Source organism: Mustela nigripes, chromosome 4, assembly GCF_022355385.1.
Source record: "Mustela nigripes isolate SB6536 chromosome 4, MUSNIG.SB6536, whole genome shotgun sequence".
Classification (NCBI taxonomy): Eukaryota; Metazoa; Chordata; class Mammalia; order Carnivora; family Mustelidae; genus Mustela; species Mustela nigripes.
In genome coordinates, this window is record NC_081560.1 from 144,748,533 (window position 1) to 144,768,357 (window position 19,825).

At 48.5% G+C, this 19,825-nt stretch overlaps 1 protein-coding gene and 1 long non-coding RNA gene across 2 annotated transcripts; one reads left to right on the forward strand and one right to left on the reverse strand.

Moving 5' to 3' along the window:
* Nucleotides 1–4,357: 4,357 nt before the first annotated feature.
* PLAC9 (placenta associated 9) lies at nucleotides 4,358–17,544 on the reverse strand. Its single transcript, XM_059397908.1, has 4 exons — nucleotides 17,064–17,544; nucleotides 6,875–6,972; nucleotides 5,594–5,717; nucleotides 4,358–5,115 (listed from the first exon to the last, which is right to left on the reverse strand). Exons 1-4 carry the CDS (start codon nucleotides 17,527–17,529, stop codon nucleotides 5,069–5,071), a joined length of 735 nt encoding a protein of 244 aa, XP_059253891.1. The 5' UTR covers nucleotides 17,530–17,544; the 3' UTR covers nucleotides 4,358–5,068.
* LOC132015258 (uncharacterized) lies at nucleotides 9,956–13,725 on the forward strand. Its single transcript, XR_009403606.1, has 3 exons — nucleotides 9,956–10,628; nucleotides 10,907–11,048; nucleotides 11,720–13,725. It is a non-coding gene; the product is annotated as an uncharacterized LOC132015258 (long non-coding RNA).
* Nucleotides 17,545–19,825: the final 2,281 nt, after the last annotated feature.

The following is a 19,825-nucleotide window of genomic DNA, read 5'->3' on the forward strand; positions in this document are numbered from 1 at the left end:
AAGCTGGTTCAACCACTCTGGAAAACAGCATGGAGGTTCCTCAAAAAGTTGAAAATAGAGCTACCCTACAACCCAGCAATCGCACTATTGGGCATTTACCCTAAAGATACAAATGTAGTGATCTGAAGGGGCACGTGCACCCGAATGTTTATAGCAACAATGTCCACAATAGCCAAACTATGGAAAGAACCAAGATGCCCATCAACAGATGAATGGATAAAGAAGATGTGGTACATATACACAATGGAATACTATGCAGCCATCAAAAGAAATGAAATCTTGCCATTTGTGACGACGTGGATGGAACTAGAGGGTATTATGCTTAATGAAATAAGTCAATCGGAGAAACACAACTATCATATGATCTCCCTGATATGAGGAGGGGGAGATGCAACGTGGGGGGTTTGGGGGTAGGAAAAGAATAAATGAAACAAGATAGGATTGGGAGGGAGACAAACCATAAGAGACTCCTAATCTCACAAAACAAACTGAGGGTTGCTGGGGGGAGGGTGTTAGGGAGAGGGTGGTGGGGTTATGGACACTGGGGAGAGTATGTGCTATGGTGAGTGCTGTGAAGTGTGTAAACCTGGAAACCCACAGACCTGTCCCCCTGGGGCTAACACTACGTTATATGTTAGTAAAAAATTTTTTAAATTTTAAAAAAAAATGAGCTCAGAGGACTTAAAAAAAAAATATGAGGTATGCAAACAAGAAAGTATGACTCATACACAGGAACACAAAAAAATCTATGAACAGAAACAGGAAAACCCAGATATTGTGCTTACCAAATGAAGACTTTTTAAATTAACTGTCTTTAAAATTCAAATTTCCATTTAGCTCCTTTTTGTAATTCCACAAAAGAAATGAAATCTATAAGAACAGAAGAGATAAAATTTCTGTTATTATAAAAAGGAACCAGATAAAAAATTCTGGAGTTGAAAGGTAAAATGAAAAATTCACTAGAGGGGTTTAAGAGGAAATTGGAGAAGGCAGAAAACATCAACAAACTTCAAGATAGACCAGTTGAGATTTCCCAATCTGAAAAGCAAAAGGAAAACAATGAAGCTAACTTAACAGAACCTAAGAGACCTGTGAGACACCATCAAGTGTGCCAACATGCATGTAATGGGAGTCAGGGGGAAGAGAGAAAGCAGAAATATTTCTGCTTTTGTGTTCAGCCAGGAACAATGGCTGAAAACTTAAAATTTTATGGAAGAAATTAATCTACACATCCATGAATCAATTGTCAAAAGACAAAGAATTCTAAAACCAACGGAGAACTAACTTGTCACATAGAAAGATTCTTCAATAAAATTAACATTCTGACTTCTTGTCAGAAACCACACAGGACAGAAGGCAGTGGGATGACATATTCGTTTTGCTGAAAGAAAAAAAATAGTGTCAATCAGAATCCTACATCCGGCAAAAGATTCTGGAAAGATGAAGGAGACATGAGGACTTTCCTGGATAAAAAAGGTAAATGGTTTGCTACTAGTAGATCTGTCCTATACGAAACACTAAAGAAAGTCCTTCAAGCTGAAATGAAAGATACCCAGCAGTAACTCAAATCCATATGAAGAAAGAAAAGACGTGGGTAGAGGTAACTATATATGTAAACATAAACATTAATATTAATATATTTTTTTGATTTGTAGCTCTTTTATTTTTTCCTGTATGACAACATAGAGGACAACACAAAACAGTAATTAAAGACAACACCAAACAATAATTATAACTGTTGCTGGGCACAAAATGTATAAGATGTAATTTCTTTTTTTTTTTTTAAGATTTTACTTATTTATTTCACAGACAGAGATTACAAGCAGGCAGAGAGGCAGGCAGAGAGAGAGGGGGAAGCAGGCTCCCCTGCTGAGCAGAGAGCTTGATGTGGGGCTTGATCCCAGGACCCTGGGATCATGACCTGAGCCGAAGGCAGAGGCTTTAACCCCCTGAGCCACCCAGGCGCCCCTAAGATGTAATTTCCGATAACAACAACATAAAGGAAGGTGGTAGAGCTATGTAGGAGCAAAGTTGCTATATAGTCTTGAAATTTGATATTAATTCATAATGGATTATTTTAAATTAATATGTTCGGGACAACTGGGTGGCTCAGTCAGTTAAACATCCAACTCCTGACTTTGGCTCAGGTCATGATCTCAGGGTCATGGGATTGAGCCCTATGTCAGGCTCCATGCTTAATGCAGAGTCTGCTTAAGATTCTCTGCCCCTCCCTCTGCTCATGCTTGCTCTGTAAATAAATAAGTAAGTAAATAAATAAATAAAATATTTTTAAAAATTAAGATGTTTATTTAATCCCAAGAGATAACTAAAACAGTAAAAGAACTGAGAAGGAAATCAAAATGGTACAGTTGAAACCATCTGCCTCACACAAAATATGGCAATAATGGAATTAAGGAGCCAAAAAGTAAAAGCTTTCGCCTACGATCAGAAATCCGACAAAGATGTTTGCTCTTGCCACTACTACTCAACATTGTTTTGAAAACTTTAGCCAGAGCAATTAGACAAGAAAAGGAAAAAGCATCCAGATTGGAAGTAAAACTTTTGTTCACAGATGACAAGACCTTATGTAGAAAATTATAAATCCTATCCACACAAAACTTAGTAGAGCTAATAAATGAATTTGGCAGAGTTGCAGGATATAGGATACACGATCAAAATAAAAAAATCAGTTGTGTTTCTATATATTAGCAGTGAACAATCTGAAAGTGAAATTAAGATTCTACTTATAGGGCACCTGGGTGGCTCAGTCGGTTAAGTGTCTGCCTTGGGCTCAGGTCAGGATCACAGGGTCCTGGGATCAAGCCCCATATTAGGTTCCCTACTCAGTGGGGAGTCTGCTTCTCCCTCTCCCCTTTCCCCCCTCACCCCTGCTTATGCTCTCTTTCTCTCTCAAATAAATAAATAAAATATTTTTAAAAGATCCTGTTTATAATAATATCAAAAAGAATAAAATATTTAAGGATAAATTTAAGTTTGTATAAGACTTGTACACTGAAAGAAAATACAAAACAGCCTGTGCTGACGGATTAGAAGACTCAGTGTTATTGACATGGCATATACTCTGCAAACTGATCTACAAATTCAATTTAATATCTATAAAAATTCTAGCTACCTTTTTGCAGACTTGGACAAGCTGGTCCTAAAATGCATATGGAATTGCAAGGGACTGGTCTCCAAATAGACAAAAAAAAGTTTTGGAAAAGAAAAACAAAGTCAGGAATCTCACATTTCTTAATTTCAAAACTTAAGCCACAATACAAAGCTATAGTAATTCAAACTGTGATGCTGGCATAAAGACAGACATATGGATAGGATAGAATTGAGAAACCTAAACATCTGTGCTTAATTGATGTTTGACAAGGGTGCCAGAACCATTTCATGGCGAAGGAATATTCCCTTCAACAAATTATGCAGGGACAACTGAATATCCATGAGCCTAAGATTGAAGTTGGAACCCCACCTCACACCATATACAAAAAGTAATTCAACACAGATCAAAGAACTAAATGGAACAGCTAACGCTGTAAAATCTTTGAAGAAAAATATTCATGACCTTGGATTTGACAAATGGAGTCTTAGATATGACACCAAAAGCATAAGCAACAACAAAAAAATAAATTGGACTTCATCAAAATTACAACTTTCATATTTCAGGGGATACTCAATAAAGTAAAAAGACAACCTACAGAATGAGAAAATATTTGTAAATCATGTATCTGATAAAACCTAAATATCCACAATACATATAGAACTCTTACCACTCAGCGACAGGAAGAATGCAATTTTTAAAAATGGGCAAAGGACTTGAGTAGACATTTCTCTAAAAAAGACAAATGGCCAAGAAACACAAGAAACACCGCTCCTCCTCCTTAGGCAAATGCCACTTAAAACCACGATGAGCTACCACTTCACACCTAGTATGATGGTTATAATAAAAAAGATGGTGAAGATGCGGAAAAATTGAAACCTTTATATACACACTGTTAGTGGGAGTGAAAAATGGTACAGCCGCTGTGCAAAAGCCGTTTGGTGGTTCTTTAGAAATTTAAACAAAGAGTCACTATTTGACTCAGCAATTCCATCCTTAGTCAGAGACCCAAGAGAAATGAAAGCGCCTATGCAAAAATTTGTACATAAATGTTCATAGCATTATTCATAATAGCCAGAACGTGCAAACAATCCAGATGTCCATCAACTGATGCATGAGTAAGAGTGGGGCATCCATACGATGGGGTGTTACTCAGTGATCAGAGGGAACGGAGTACTGATACACACTACAGTCTGGATGAGACCTGAAAACACGGTGCTCACTGGGAAAAAACTTGGACACAAATGCTGCACGTTGAATGATTCCATTTATATGAAATGTCCAGAATAGGCAAGTCCATAGAGAGAGAAATATTAGTGGCTTCCGAGGGATGGTGGGAGGAGGAATGGGAAGTGACTGCGTACAGGTACAGGGTTTCTTTGGGGGATGATGAAAGTGTTCTGGAATTAGCGTACAGCCACGTGAAGCCACTGAATTTGTACAATTCAAAAATGATTAAAATTTTGAAATTTATGTTGTGTGCATTTTACCTCAGTAGACAACTTAAAAATCGCACACAAATTTGCACACATATCCTCTGGGGATCTTTCGCGGACATGTAGATTCTGATGCGGGAGGTCTGGCTGGGTCCCCAGTCCTGCATTTCTGACAGGCTCCCAGGTGATCTCACTGCTCCTGTTTTGAGTAGGGAGGCTGCTCGGAGGGCCCCTGCGCTATTCTGGGCTTCAGGTGCTTCATCTTTGAACCAATTCCTGCCCTGTCTGCCCCTATAAGTAAGGAGGGCAGGAGCACTGACCGCCTGAGGTCTCCCTGGTCTGAGCCCGCAGGAGGACATGGGCCCCAGGGCCTGGGAGTAGATGGAGAAGGCATCATGGCTATAGGGGTCACTGTCAGCAGACACAGGGGAGACCAAGGGAGGAGCTTTTATTTTGCACCGAGCTGATGAAGGCAGGCCAGAAGGTACAGCTCTGTACTCAGAGGAGAGCTGCCACATGTGTGTCACTTCCAGCTGCTGGGCAGCTCAGGCTCGGGGGCTCCAAAGCCATCTGAAAGAGAGGGGGCAGCTCAGGAGTGCGGCAGGCCTCCTGCCCTCCCCTCCCCTCCCCTCCCTTCCCAGTCCCCAGAACTCTTGTGCCAGGAACACAGGGCATGGGGAGGGAGCAGGTGGCAGCCCCCTCTGACACCCCATCGGAGGGGTTTGTGGTGACCCAGGATGGGTCTTTGCAAGGGACCTGAGAGGGGTGCAGGAGCTTTGAGCCCGGCGAATGGCCCGGGGGGTGGGGAGGCAGGAACTCTGCGTCCAGGACAGTGCTCCGTGGGCCCCACGTGAACTGCGCCAGCTCTCCCAAAAGCCCTGACCAAGGTGCCAGGCTGCAATGCCCCCAGGCAGGACGGAGGGCAGAGAACAGGCAGGGAGAGTTAGGGGATGCCTCCCCACTCCGCTCAGAAGGCGCCAAGCCCTCTCCTGGTTTGTCCAGGCCACATCCCCAGCCCAAGCTGTCCTCTGCTGCCCCAGCTGCTCACCATCTCCGAGGAGGTCGGGGGTGGGGCCAGAGGGCCCTGGGGGAAGGTTCCAGGCCAGCACCTCCAGCTGGCCCAGCAAGCTTTTCAGTTCCGTCTCCAGGTGCTCCACCGTCTTCTCCACCGTCTAGAACAAGAGAGATGGCAGCAGGGCGTGCAGGGAGCACAAGAGTGGTGCCAAGTCTTGCTTCTTTGGCCACATCCTCAGAGACACCTGGCAGCCCAATGGGGCGCAGCGGGGAGAGAACTGAGTGCTGGGGGACCTAAGTCTTCCTTGTTCAGGCTCTGGCCCTGGTGGCCTCTCAGTTCCCCAGATGTTAGAATCCCAGGGCTTCACTCTCTAAGGCGGCTCCTGGCCTTGGCAGGAGTCGATACACTCAATCACACAGGTGTGGCGCAGAGCAACCCTGGGATTCTCTTTTCCCTTTCTGGACTTGACGCGGAGAGCACATTCTTTTTGTCGCCCTGCCATCTGGTGGCCATTCTGCCAAATGACAGGTTTGGGATTTGAAACGTTCTTTAGTCAGGCATCCTAACTTCTTCCTGAATGAACCCCCTTAGCAGTCTGGTGAAACCTACAGACCCCTTCTCAGAATAACACTTCAATTGAAAAAAATAAAGCATGTAGGATTTCCTAGGACATCAATTGCATTAAAGTTAAGTACTAAAAGTACTTAAGTACTAAAAGTTAAATCTTTGATGTAAAAATGTATGTATTTATTAACTCATGAAATAACATAATCTAACATCAGGTCTAGCAACTACTGTAATTTTGACATACAGTCTAGGATGAATAATAAATAGGTTGATATATTCACAACTATACTGGGATAAAATTATCTGTGATTTCTATTGAGAACAAAGTCACTGTACTGGTAAATACATTTACAGTTTGTTGTCTGTACTTATAATGAATGGAATGCTAAATTTCAGTTAAAGGTTTGTGAAAATAAAGTGTAGATCTTTTCCCACACAAGCCATGGACCCGGTGTTACAGACCATGGCTGAGTGACAAAACACGGTGACTGAATGTCCACCCGCTCATTGTGTAAGGACATGATCTCGAGCTGGGTGGAAGCAAGGCCCGTGGGGGGGCGGGGTCTGTAAAGGGCTGGTGAGCCTAACAGCCCAGGGAAGGAGGGAGATGCTTCACATGGAGGCCAGGGAGCAGGACTGGCCTGGATTTCCCCCATTTTCCAAAACAAGATTCTCCTGAGCCCTAGAAAGCTACCAGTCTGGTAGGTGGTCCCGAAACTGCCTGTCCTCCCAAACCACCCTGGTTACCTCCTCTATGACGTCTAAACGGTCGTGGACAGCCATGTGTCTGTCACACCCTGTGTTCCAGGCCGGTTCTCCACGGGAGGGCACAAAGGGCTCAGCAGCTGTGGGAAAACAAGCCTCGTCACCATATCCTAGAACACCAGAGACCTCCGCCAAGCACTGGGCTCCATGAGGTGGGTCCTGAAAACAGTCACAAAAAGGTGCAAAGGAAGCCCGAGTGTGGGTCAGGGTATGAGGATGGGGTGCCCCAATCACTCACTTGTCTCTATGGCCCTGGTCCCCTCCCATGCCCAGGTGGGCTTCTTGAAGGAGGTGTTGCCTGAACTCTGTAAGGTAAGGAAGGGAGGAAAGGTCCCAGCCAGACAGAATGGCACGTGCAAAGAGAGAAAGGCATAAAATGGCAGTTTCATGCCCAAACCCTCACGGGGCTGGAGTGGCTGGAAAGTACAAGTTGAACGGGAGGAGGAGGAGGAGGAGCATGGACACAAAGCCAGATGCCCCAATAAACAAACCATGATGCTTATTTGGGGTTTATTTCAACCGAAGAGTCACACGGTCATATATGAATTTTGTAAATACAGAGAATGGATTGGAGGGATTTGTCTTTGAAGGCAGAGAGTTATTGCAGTAGTCAGTGTGGGAAGTGTGGAAGTGAGGCAGGGCAGTAGGAATAGAGAGGATGAGGAGATATTTTAGCCATCGCCTTGACATTGGTGACTAGTCAGTCACATCGAACATTTGATGAGTAGTTACCATGGACCGCATAGTACACTACACCAATGTGCGAACTCAACCAAACTTCACAACAACCCAGTTACGATCCCCAGCTGAAGCACAGAGGGGTGCAACGCTATGGGCAGTGCCACACAGCAAGTCTGGAGAACCTGAGGTTCATCCTGTTCACCTCTTGGTTCATCCCTTTTCTCCCTTACGTTAGTTCCTCCTTGGTTCTTCCGGCACCAACCAGCCCTCACACCGGAAGTCTCAGGGACCGGCTTCTGGGCTCAGGTTTCAGTGTAAGTGGCCCCAAGATGGCTATGGGGCATCAGAGTTGGCTGGAACCTTGGAGAACCCTGACACTCTGGAAGGAGGCTACTGTCTCCAAAACGTAGCGAAGCGAAGAGTTTCGCTGAGGACGAGGTGGTTAGCCAGGGCTGAAGCAGCAGAGAAGTCTAGCGAGGCAAGGATGGAAAGACAGAGTGAGGAGAAAATCACTGCTAAATCCCACCCGGGGCATTGTTCACAGAGCAGCGGAGGCAAAGCAAAGTCTAGATGCTATAGGACCAGGAGGGAAAGAGAGGTCCAAGGGCAGAAACCTGGATCCTGGGAAACATTTTCCTGAAGCCTTTCTGTGAAGTAAGGGCGATCAGATAACATGGTGTACAGAATGTTTCTTGCTGTTACTGTTCTTTGAAGAAACAACCATGCTGATAGCCTGAAGGGCAGGAGCACTGAGGAGCTGACGGGCTGGGAGCCCAGCAGTGGTGGGGGCGGCGGGGGCGGCGCTTGGAGGCGGAGAGGGGGCCCGCAGAAGTGGTAAAGGCAGACAGACCTCTCCTCAAAGGGCCAAGACGCAGACTGAGTTCTCACCTGTTCGTTTCTCCTTAGTCCGTGAAGTGAGAAGGGAACGGTCTGCTGGAAATTCATGTTGACTTATGAAAGAGGAAGCTAGTTGTGAAGTTTTCGGGGATTCTGTGAGGGGGCTATTAAACACAGCCGTGAAAATGGGAGGCGCGGTGACCGGCAAATGACTTCTTTTTGTCTTTGTCTTTGTTTTTGAGAGCCACTTTATCAGCAGGCCACTGGGGAGGGGGCTCGAACACAGAGAGGGCTTCAAAAGGAGGTGAGGAGGAGGAGGAAGCCCATGCCGAAGGACCCCACACTCCAGGGGCACATTTGGAAAGACCAGAGCCGCCCTGGGTACAGAGTGGCCAGGACAGGGGGGGCTGGATGGAGCAGAAGCCCGGGGGTCTGCAGAGATCATGTGGGGAGATCAAGGGAGCAAAGGATTGAGGATTTTGCCAGCAAGGCGTTAAGAGGATGAGCTCTAGCTTGGATAATGAAGGAAAGGAGGCCAACAGGAAGGCCCATAAATTAAGAGAAATGGAGGAGCTGACAGGACTGTCTTAGTAGGATGACGGAGTAACAGAAGGAATGAGTGGTGACAGACGTTGCAGTTTCAGCTCTGAGAAGTGGAACAGCTTCCGGGTGACAACACCAAGGTTGCAGTCATGGATGTGGGCGTCTGAGGCAGACTGGGGGCAAGGGTTATTGGACTTTATCTAGGCGCAAAACTGTTGTAACTGTAAGACCCTGGTGTTGGCTGGGCTGCCCAAGGAGACATACAGAGTCGCCCAGAAGACTGGCCGTTCTTAGGGTAGGGACAGCGACGGTGAGCCATTTTGCTGGTGATGAACGCGTAACTCTGGGACGTTGAATGAGTTGCCCGAGGTCACACGGTCCGCAAATGACTGGACCCCAAGCCCCCTGGCCCTCTCCTGACCCCACCTCGGCAAGCTGGCCTCCCAGAGCTCTGCCAGAGCGCCCCCCCCACCCCCCCACCCCCCGTCCTGAGATGTTCCAGCTCCAACTCTATCTGGATCCCAGATCTTCCACGAAGGGGAGTGAACCAAGAGCAGAGACCAAACATGCTTCCGCTCTGAGCATCCTTTATGGAGATCAATTGGTTTCTCTAGTTTCCTTTTCATAATTTCCTTCCACTAAATTTCAAAAAGCTTCTTCAAAAAGACAAATGGTCTTGTTGACTTTGGAGAGGGGGATGGACATGACATGGTACTTTGGTTATTTTTTTCATCTATGTGTGGCTGGAGTGAGCACTGATTTTTTTTTTTTTTTAAAGGAGTCTTTTAGAGATCTATACAGAAGTTTCTAGAGATGAAATCCTAGCATATCTTGGAGTCACTTCAAAATACTCCAGCCTGGGAGTGGGAGGAGACATGGGTGGCCACACAAGATTGGCCCAGATTGATAACTGTTGAAACTGAGTGACGGGGACACGAGAGTTCACGCCACTCCTCTCTCAACTCTTGTATATCTGGATTGAAATGTTCCATAATAAAAGCCAGTTGTCTGATGGGGTTGTTAGCAAAAAGCAGAAGCCATCGTGGGCTGCATGCGTGGATGGGAAAGTTCAGGATGAGGGCGAGGGTGGCCTGAGGGACCCCACCTGGAGGGTTGTGCTCCGTTCTGGGCCTTGGAGAGGCTGAAGCAGGGCTAGAGGCGGCCGCGATGAAGGGACGCAGCAGCTTGACTCATGTGTCTCAGCTGGAGAACCGGGGAGCCCAGCCAAGAGAGGAGGGACTTGCTAGGGGCTGGAGGAGCTGCTCTCACCCACAAGGAGGGCTGTCCGTGAAAAGGGGGTCTGCGCCTTGGGGGTCTGGGTCCACAGACGCCCTCCACAGGCTCTGCCCGCGGGCCCCTGGCCACATCTCTCCCCGGAGCTTCGCCTGCCCTCTCCCAGACCCAGCTCGGGCCGGGAGGAAACAGTCTGGCCTGGCTGGCCAAGTGTGAGGCTCTGCCAGGCCTGTAAGTCATGAACAACATGAGTCCACTCCCCTCCGTTGGCCTGAAACATCCTGTTTTCTACATGTCGGCAATGAGGTCTAACTTGGCTCCAAAACCCCTCCAGGGAGGAGGATTGGCCGAGGTTGCTCTCCACATCACACAGCACTAATCCCTCACATCTGGACAGAGCTGAGGCCTGAGCCCCGCCGCACAAGTGTCCGTGAGCTCATCGGTGAGAGAAAGCTGGGCCGGGGCCCTCACCGCAAGGCCGCCGCTGCGGCTCCCTCGGCCATGCCGGCCCTCACCCCACCACTGACCTCACTGTGCGAGGGCTGAAAACTCCCCAGGGGACCCTGTTCTCACCCTGCCTGGCCGGAATTGGCGTGGGCCTGTGGGAAACTCTCCTCTCCTCTGGAGCCTTTGCTGCCTCCTTCCTAACCCGGGGTGGGGAGGCCCAAGGCCCTCCCTCCTGCCCCTGTAGTTCACTCAGGCTGTGGTTCTATCTTTCAGGGTCTGCTGAGAAGCCTCATAAATTAGCTACAAGGACAGAACGGGCGTGAGTCAAGGACAAGTTCTTTCTTGGACCAGAAGTTCCCACAAGTCACGAGCTGGATGTTCCCTGTCTTTGAGCGCCTCAGACGGAAGGCCCGGGGTAATGCCTGCTTCACGGGGTTGTTGGGTTGCTCGAGAGCGGGGAAGGCTGCAGGGTGGCGGTGTTCCTGCTTAAACAGCCAAGCTGTGGTTCCCCGTGTTCCCTCCCTTCCTGTGCTCCCGCCTGCCCTGCCCCGGCCAGTTGGGAAAGGGACCTTCTTGGAGGCCTGGTTGTTTTCCCTGGCTTGCCTCCCACTCGGGGCCTATGTGCACCCTGGATGGTGGCCATGGGTAGAACACAGAGCTCTGGTGAGAGCAGGCTGCGGCGGAGGCCAGAGGCCCCGCGAGGCGCTGGGCTCACTCAGCCAGTTAAAGACGCATGGCCACCGGGTCCCCATCCTCTGAGGCGGGAAGTACGGCCTCTCCCACATACAGCATAGAAGACCTTTTGTGTCTAGGACTTAAACACTAAGAAATCACGTACAACTCAAATGACTTCTGGGATGACACGTAATTTCTCAGAGGCAACCCTGTACATTGCGATGGTTCCTGAGTCATTGAAGACATACTCTGCTTTGACCAGCAATGTTTGTCACTCAGGGGTTAACTGTATTTGGCCACATTCAATGTAATAGAATAATAAAATTTACCACATCAATATTTGTATCAAAATTTATGATTCACTTAAAACCATTGGTGGTTTTTAAACTTTTTTTTTTTTTTTTTTTTAAGCCGAATACTACTTGCAAACAATTACATGAAGAACTCCAGTAATGTGCAACTGCTCCGGCTAAGTCGAGAGAGAGAACCTCGAGCCCCCAACAAAGAGCTCAGATTCTGAGGCACGTCTGGGTTTGGTTTGGGGACAGACATGTCCTCCTGTTCTCCTTGGATCTGAGTCTTGCTGGTCCCTCTGAGAGCACATCAGTGTCATTCCAGTACATTTAGTATCTGATTACAGCAGGCAAGCTAGGCTACTACCCCAAAGGGCACCCTGAACTTTACAAGAGGTTTTTTTTTTTTTTTTCCTCATGTATGAGTTCAGAGGTAAACTGCAAAAGCCCACAAGGCAGGGAAGGTCTAAGAAGCCATCCAGAATAAAGCTCTCTCTGCACACTCTGAAAAGCGCACCAAGGCTGGGTGTCAGAGACGCAGTCCAACTCTGGGCTTACTGACAGGGCTCTTTGCCTCCCCTGCAGAGAGTGAGGGATCTTCCCTGTTAGGTCTACTTTGCAGGATTGCTGTGCTGATTCAAGGAAATAGTGCACTTGAAGATGCCTTGCAATTGCCAAGTGACATGCAAAGGCCCTGGGGGGCATCCACCAGGGTAGCAGAAGATGGAGCAAGGCCAGAATTTATTCCCAAGGGCTCTGCCTCTCCACATGCAGCCAGCGCTCTGCTGGATCACTTTGACCAGCTCTCACAATGGAAAGGCATCTATTCTAGGAATAGATGAAGATCCTCTACAAGGATCCAAGGGACGTTTGGGAGGAATTCTCCAAAAAGGACACAGAGGGCTCAGTGCTGACCTGCCTCTCTGCACTCTCTTAGAAGCCAGTCCCACTCACCGGACTCTGTTTCTTCACCTTTACAACGGGCAGAACCATACTTTGCACTGGAAGCTACTATGGATTAGTGATCGCTCACGATGCACCAAGCTTTCTGCTGAGTGCTTACGTACAGTATCTCATCAGATTCTGTCAAGAGCTTAGAACTCTTACCTCCCTTTCTTACAGATTAGAAAACCAAAGATCAAAGAGATTGAATAACATGCTGGAAGTTACATAGCTAGTAAGCAGGAGGCACAGGATGTGTATCCTACCTGCCTCATTCCGCCTATACTGCGCACGTGAGTATACTGTGCAGTGATGTGAGCTTTTGTAAGTTAAGGGCCTCCTATCTTGGGGTCTCAGCTGCCTCCTCTGCAACAGGGAGAAACTGAGCATGTCTGACTCCACATTGCTTCCATTTCTCTGCCGCTGTGACCTACAGCTTTGAAACTTCTGCTTTGCCCTGCACGTGGGAATGTTAGTCATTAAAGAAATTTTGCTACAACTGAGATTTACAAAAACTGCTTTCTTACCCGAAACCTATCTCACTGGAGGAGGTACAGAAGTGCATACAGAGTTGACTATGTTAAGATTTACAGGAACAACATGACCAGATTCTTACACACAAATATCAACTGAGCAGGGACAAAGAAGTTACATGACCTTTTCCCCTTTCCTTATTCTTTTCTTTCCTTTTTTTCTTTTTTTTTGGGGAGGGGAGGGTGGGTAAGATTTATTTATTTATTTTAGATACAGGGAGAGAGTTGGTGGGGAGGGGCAGAGGGCATGAGAGAAAGAATCTCAGGCAGACTCCCTGCTGAGGGCAGAGCTCAACCCCAGGACCCCGAGATCACTACCTGAGCCGAAATCAAGAGTCAGACATTAAACCAAGCCACCCACGCGCCGCGACATGACCTTTTTCAGTGTCTACAGACATCAGTCATCTTATGACTCCAATCTCCTCCCACTTCCCCCTGTTCCTAACATAAAAGAAGCTCGACTCTGGTGCTCAGAGAGGTGGTTCTCTGGGACAATCGATAGTCCACTGTCTCCTGGGTTTGCTGGCTTTCCAAATAAAGTCGCTTTCCTACCCCAACTTCTTGCCTCTCAACTTACTGGCCTGTCATTCGGCGAGCAAACAAACTTGGACACAGTTACAAGTTGAGGGGCTGGACAGGTAGGGGGCCAAGGGGACCTGGCCCTTTGCAGGTGCCTTGGGGCCCCACCAGAGCCCAAATGCGTGCCTCTGACTGAACTGTCTTTGAGTGGTTTGCTCCCACAATATCCATTTGTGTCAAAAGAAATGCTATGATTCTCACAACAGCCCTTCAGCATCTTCCTCTTTTGCTCAAAGCGGAAAGCAGAATTCCAATGGAGGACAGATGGCCATGGGGGCTTGGGGCAGGGGTGGACAGTGAGAGCATGCCCAAAGGGCCTCAAGGCATGGGTGACAATTAATGAAAGGGCCAGGCTCTAGGACCTTAGATTCCTCTGATGGGAAAACAAGAAAGGAACTCAGCAGAAACCTTAAAAGAGCTCTGTAAGTATAACAAGCAATTTGTTTCCATCAATACATAAAGAGTTTTTACAGATCAATATGAAAAACCCCAGTACCACAACTGAGAAGCCTAAGACAATTCACAAGAATTGTAGAAATGACCAATGCATTTAAAGAAAAAGTCCAACCTCAGTAGTAATCAAAGAAGTGCAAGTTAAAGCAATAAACTGTCTTAATATATTCTTGCATAACAGCAGATGTTTCTAGATCTAACTACCATTTTATAGATAATACAGGGGAGAGAAGAACATTTAGAGGACCCCTGGCAGATACAATCAGCTGAAATCTAATGTGGAGAACTTTATAGGACAAAAAACCCAGTTGTTTCCATAAACACATTTTGAGGAAAAGAGGGGGGAAGAGAAATTACCTATTAAAAGAAACTAACTGACATATCAGCCAAAAGCAATGTGTGTACCTTATTTGGATAAAACAAAACCAAATGTAACAACATGACACAATTAGGGACATTTAAGCAGGGATCAGATATTTGATGATATAAGAAATTACTGTCCAGGGGAACTTGGGTGGCTTAGTCCGTTGAGCGTCTGACGCTTAATTTCGGTTTAGGTCGTGGTCTCGGGATTGAGCCCTGCATCAGGCTCTATGCTCAGTGCACATCTGCTTGAGAATCTCTCCCTCTCCCTCTGCTCCCCCTCCTGCTCACTCTCAAATAAATAAATAAATCTTTAAAAAACGAAAATATCGGGGAGCCTGGGTGGGTCAGTCATTAAGCCTCTGCCTTCAGCTCAGGTCATGATCCCAGGGTCCTGGGATCAAGCCCCACATCGGGCTCTCTACTCAGCAGGGAGCCTGCTTCCTCCTCTCTCACTCACCCTGCTTGTGTTCCCTCTCTTGCCATGTCTCTTTCTCACTGTCAAATAAATAAATAAAATCTTGGAAAAAAAAAAGAAATTATCGTCCATTTTTTAGGGTGTGATAATGGCACTGCAGTTATGTTTATGAAAAGATTATCTTTGGGACGCCTGATGGAGTCGGTTTGGAGAGCATCTGACTCTCGATCTTGGGGTTGTGAGTTTGAGCCCCACACAGGTATACAGATTACTTAAAGAAATAAAACTTTAAAAATAAATAAATAAATAAATAAAACTTAGAGAAAAAGATTACTCAAGGAAATATTTAAAAGATTACTTAAGAGGAAATCTTTATGGATGAAAATACATGATGCCTGGAATTTCCTTTAAAATTACTGGAGGAAGGAGAGAGAATGCGAGTGACAAAGGAAACAGGACCGTCCATGAAACAATATTGCTGAAGTGGGGCGGTCGGTACATGGGGGTTCACCATTCTGTCCTGTCTTTACCTCCAGGGATTTCATAATCAAAAGTTAAGAGAAACAATAGTAAGTTGTCCAAAGTCCGAAAGATTCCACACAAAAATGTGTGAACTCAGGTTGAGATTACATTAATACTTTCCCCCTTTTAAAAAAAATCTGTAGCAAGGAGCGGGCATCATCAGAAAGGAAGTCGTGTTTGAAAAGGGTTTTAAATTGAAGTGTATATACCGACCACGACTAAGGAGGCCCCAGAAAGTCCGCCACTTGTGGGTGGCAGCCAGCTCCTCCCTCTCAGGGAGCACAGACTGGGCTTTGTGCCCTGGGCTCCCGGAGGAGGGGCCGGGGGAGGAAAGGGGGGAGAAGGTCCTGCACCGTGGCCTCTGTGCTGAGCACAGTCCCAGCCACTCTTTGCACAGGAGGAGGCTGTGGGTCCTCCGTAATTAACAGGTGGGAAAACTGAGGCTCAGAGAGATCAGTGAAGCCGAGGGGACAAAAATGGGAGCCAACATGTGCTGAATTCTGTGCTGGGGACTTCTTTCGTTCCGTTCCTGCAGCCCCCTCTGTAGGGTGGTTACCATTTTCCCCAACTCACAGAGAAGGAGACAGTATCCCCGAGGGAAGGCACCTTCCCTCACCCAAGAAACTCTGCCAGGGGCTGCCCAGGATCTGCACTGGCCTCCACCCTGCCCCTGGGTGCTGACTCCCACAGAGGACCGTGCCCAGAAAGGACAGGGACAGGAGACATCCGTCCTAGCACAGGGCACTTCACCTGTGTGACTCACATCCTCTGGCTCCGGGCTGATGGGTGAGCAGCCTGATAGGGGGCAAGGGCCCCCCTGAGTGGTTAGGAGGCCTGGATGCCTGGTGAGGCCTCTGGCTTGGCTCTGCCAGGAGACCTGAGCCTTCCTCTCACCGGTACTGCTGGGAGGAGCCCCAGCCCCGCTGGCTGAGGGCTGCATGAATGAGAGTCTGGGTAAATGGGAGTGTGGCTTGTAAACCGTGAAGTACCAGCCATGTGCAGGGTCTTGGGGTGGTGCGTGAGCATCTGGCTGTAAGAAGTCTCTCGCCAGCCCCCCATCTAGGCCTCACCTAAGGTGAGAGCTGACGGTGCCAGGCAAGGCCCACCCGACGGGTACAGGGGTGGAGCACCAGAGAGCCTCTCCCTCCTGCACCCTAAGCTCCCCAGCCCCCTATCACTCAAGGCAGCTCAGGCCCTCAGGGAAGAGCTCCGGAAGCAGGAGGACTGACCTGCTCACCCAGACCGCAGAGCCCTCTCGGGCCAGAGGGGAGGTGAAGCCGTGGCCCTTCTCCCGGGGCCGTCTGCCTGCCCGCGGGCCATGCTGGGTCAGGTCTGGGTCTTCGCCTGCCAGAACTCCGCTCCAAGGCAGTGCCCATAACCCAGGCCTGGGTGCCTCTGTAGGCACTCGGAGGCAGCTGGCCCCGGGGGTGCTGGGGGGATGTGTGCCCAACCTGCAGACTTAACCCTGCGATCCTTGCCTCCTCTCTCTCCTCGGGCCTCGAGTCTCTCCACTCATTCTCTACCTTTCGGTCGGCTCTCATGTCTCTTTTCAACCCTCCCTCCCGGGCCGATCCCCGCTTCTACAACTCTCTGCTCTCCCGCCGGCTCGGTTCCACCCCTGCCCCCCTACCCCGGGCCCCGGCCCCACTCACCGGCAGCGCCGAGCAGAGCGAGCCCGGCCAGCGCGCAGAGCAGGGGCCGCATGCTGCCGGCCGGCCGAGCGCAGCGCAGCGTCTCCCCGCCGCCGCGCCCCCGGGCCCGCGCCGACCCGCCCGCAGGAAATGCTCGCCTCCCGAGCCAAGATTCCTGGGCGGCTCCGGGCTCTCCGGCTCGCGCGATCCGCCCCCTCCGGAGACCCCGCGGGGCGGAGGGCAGGCGTGCCAGCCTGGGCGCCTCTCCAGCCGCCTCCCCCCCCACGCCCCGGGGCGCGGGAGAGCGGTAGGGGGCGAGGGCTGGGCTCTGGGCCGCCGCTCCCAGCCCCAGGGGCTCAGGAGCCCATTTCACAGACCCGGACACTGAAGTCCTCCACTCGCAGCGCCGGCCCACGAACCTGCAACCCGAGGACACCGAGTGTGGAAGCTTTTCTCCGTCCACCGACGAACAGGTCATTAATTCCATCGGACGGTGTCTGGCCCTGAGAGGGGGACGCAGGGGTGGTGTCTGACTTTTACAGAAACTTCTTTTCTGCTAATGGGGTCCCAGCAATGTTAAAAGATACTTAAAAAAAAAAAAAAAGGAAAATCGTGACTTTTATTCAGATATAAAATGAGTATATGCTCAAGATTTTCTTTAGCTCACTGGTCATGAGGGAACCAGAAAGAAGTGACAACCAGTCGGAAGAACAGACACACATCTGGAACATTGGCAAGGAAGGGCGGAGGTGAAGCTGGCTTCTTACACAGACACACACACACACAAGCTGGCTTCTTACACACACACAGATACACACACACACACACATACGCACCGTAACTGAACCTGTAACAGGAATCATTTGAATATCTGTACATGAGAATTATTTTAATTGCTCTCTACAATTTACACACTTGTAAAATGGCTTGAAGGCTAGGAAAGACCCAGAGCCCCAATCTGAATCATGGGGTGCCTGGGTGGCTCAGTCAGTTAAGCCTCTGCCTTCCACTGAGGTCATGACCCTGGAGGAGAGCCTGCTTCTCCCTCCCTCTCTGCCCGCAGCTCCCCCTGCTTGTGCTCTCCCTCTCTCTGTCAAATAAATAAATTTTAAAAAAACTTTAAAAAAGTCAGAATCACAGTGCTCAGCAAATAGTTAAGCTCTGTACTAGATAGTGTTAGATAAAGCCTGGAGAAGGAAGCAGAGAAGTAATTCTCAACATCGCCTATGTCTGCCTCCAGGGGTTAACGGTCTAGAAGTGTGGTCAGATTAATAAACCGCAGCTCAGCTTTGATGATTTACTTCCACACAGACAACCTCTCTGGTCTTCACTGCAACTCTGTGAAGGGTGCCTCCTATATCCCTCCTGTAGATCAGGACACGGAAGCTCTGAGATGTTAAGAACCTTGCCCATAGTCACGTAGCTGGTAAATGCGGAGGCTGGATGTGAATCCAGTTCTCCCACCTCTGCGTGCCAGCCCTTCCATAAGGATAGATATACACTTGGTCCCTGAGGGCCGGATTTTCTTTCTGCATCTAAGCAAACCCAGAATAAGAGTTGGGTGAGTTTTTCAGTGAACTTCAAATCTCCATGTCCCCTCCAGTTTAGAACACAATTGTTGAACACTACCCCACGCAAAATGTGCAAAAAGAAATAATAATAACTGTTAGTGTAAACAAAAACTGGAAGCTACAGCCATACCTTCTGCGCTGCAGAGTTCTGAGTGGCTGGCCTCACCCCTCTCATCCACTAGTGCAGACCCTTATCCACCAGGCATCCCCAACCGGGGCTCCCTGGAACCCTTGCAGGTGCAGGCCACCTCGCCCCCTTCTTGGTTCCTGCCTATGGCTGTGCAGATGCCCTCTACAGCCACCACCCTAGCCAGGGACTGTCACTCCTCACTTCCTCCTCCAGAGAATAGCCACAGGCACCGAGATTCCTGGGCTTACCTAGCGGACCTGGATCTAAAACTCTCCTGGGGATAAGGAGGCCCAGAGAATCTAGCTCAGAAAGACATTTTTTAGAATGGCAACAATGTCTCACACTCAGCTGACATTCCTCAGTAGCTCAGCCAGGTGGGAAGTTGTCAAAGAAAAAGTGAACCCACAGGGATTCTTAATATTTTTTATCTGCAAAGAAAACTACACATACACTATACTTTCTCGTGGTGGTAGAGTCACGAAGGAATAAAGCATGCGGAGTAAAACCTGAAACTCCTCCCTGTCACCAGTCCCCCAGCCCTGGGCCCAGCTAGTCCAGTCCAGCTCCCCCAGCGTGGCGGACTTCCAGTTCCTGGTCTATGCATTTTCGCCCACTAATATATATACGTGGGATGGAATAATAGGTATTTTGGGGATTTTCTTTCTCATTCATATTCATCTTAAGCATGACATTTAATGTTGAAGGTCATTCTGTTAGTACACATAAATTCACGTCATTCCTTTGAGGAGTTGCCACGTATCTCATGAACAGTATCTGTCCAGACAATCCTCTGTTGATGGTTTGCTTCCTTTTCCCCCCAATAGAAAGCGGCTTCAATGGACATCCTTTTGTATATATCTCTATGTACGTCGCACACTCATGTGTTTCTGAAAGCTGGATTCCTAAAAAGAATTGTCGAGGCAGAGGGAGTTTGACATTTTGGTGGATATGCCAAAAACTCTTACTGACCTCCAAGGGAGAAGGCAGGCACTGAGTTCTGCTCCCCACCCCACACCCCCCACACCCCAGGGGTGGGGTGCGGGGGTTCCCCACTGAATTCCCTCCTAGTTAATGTTGGAGCC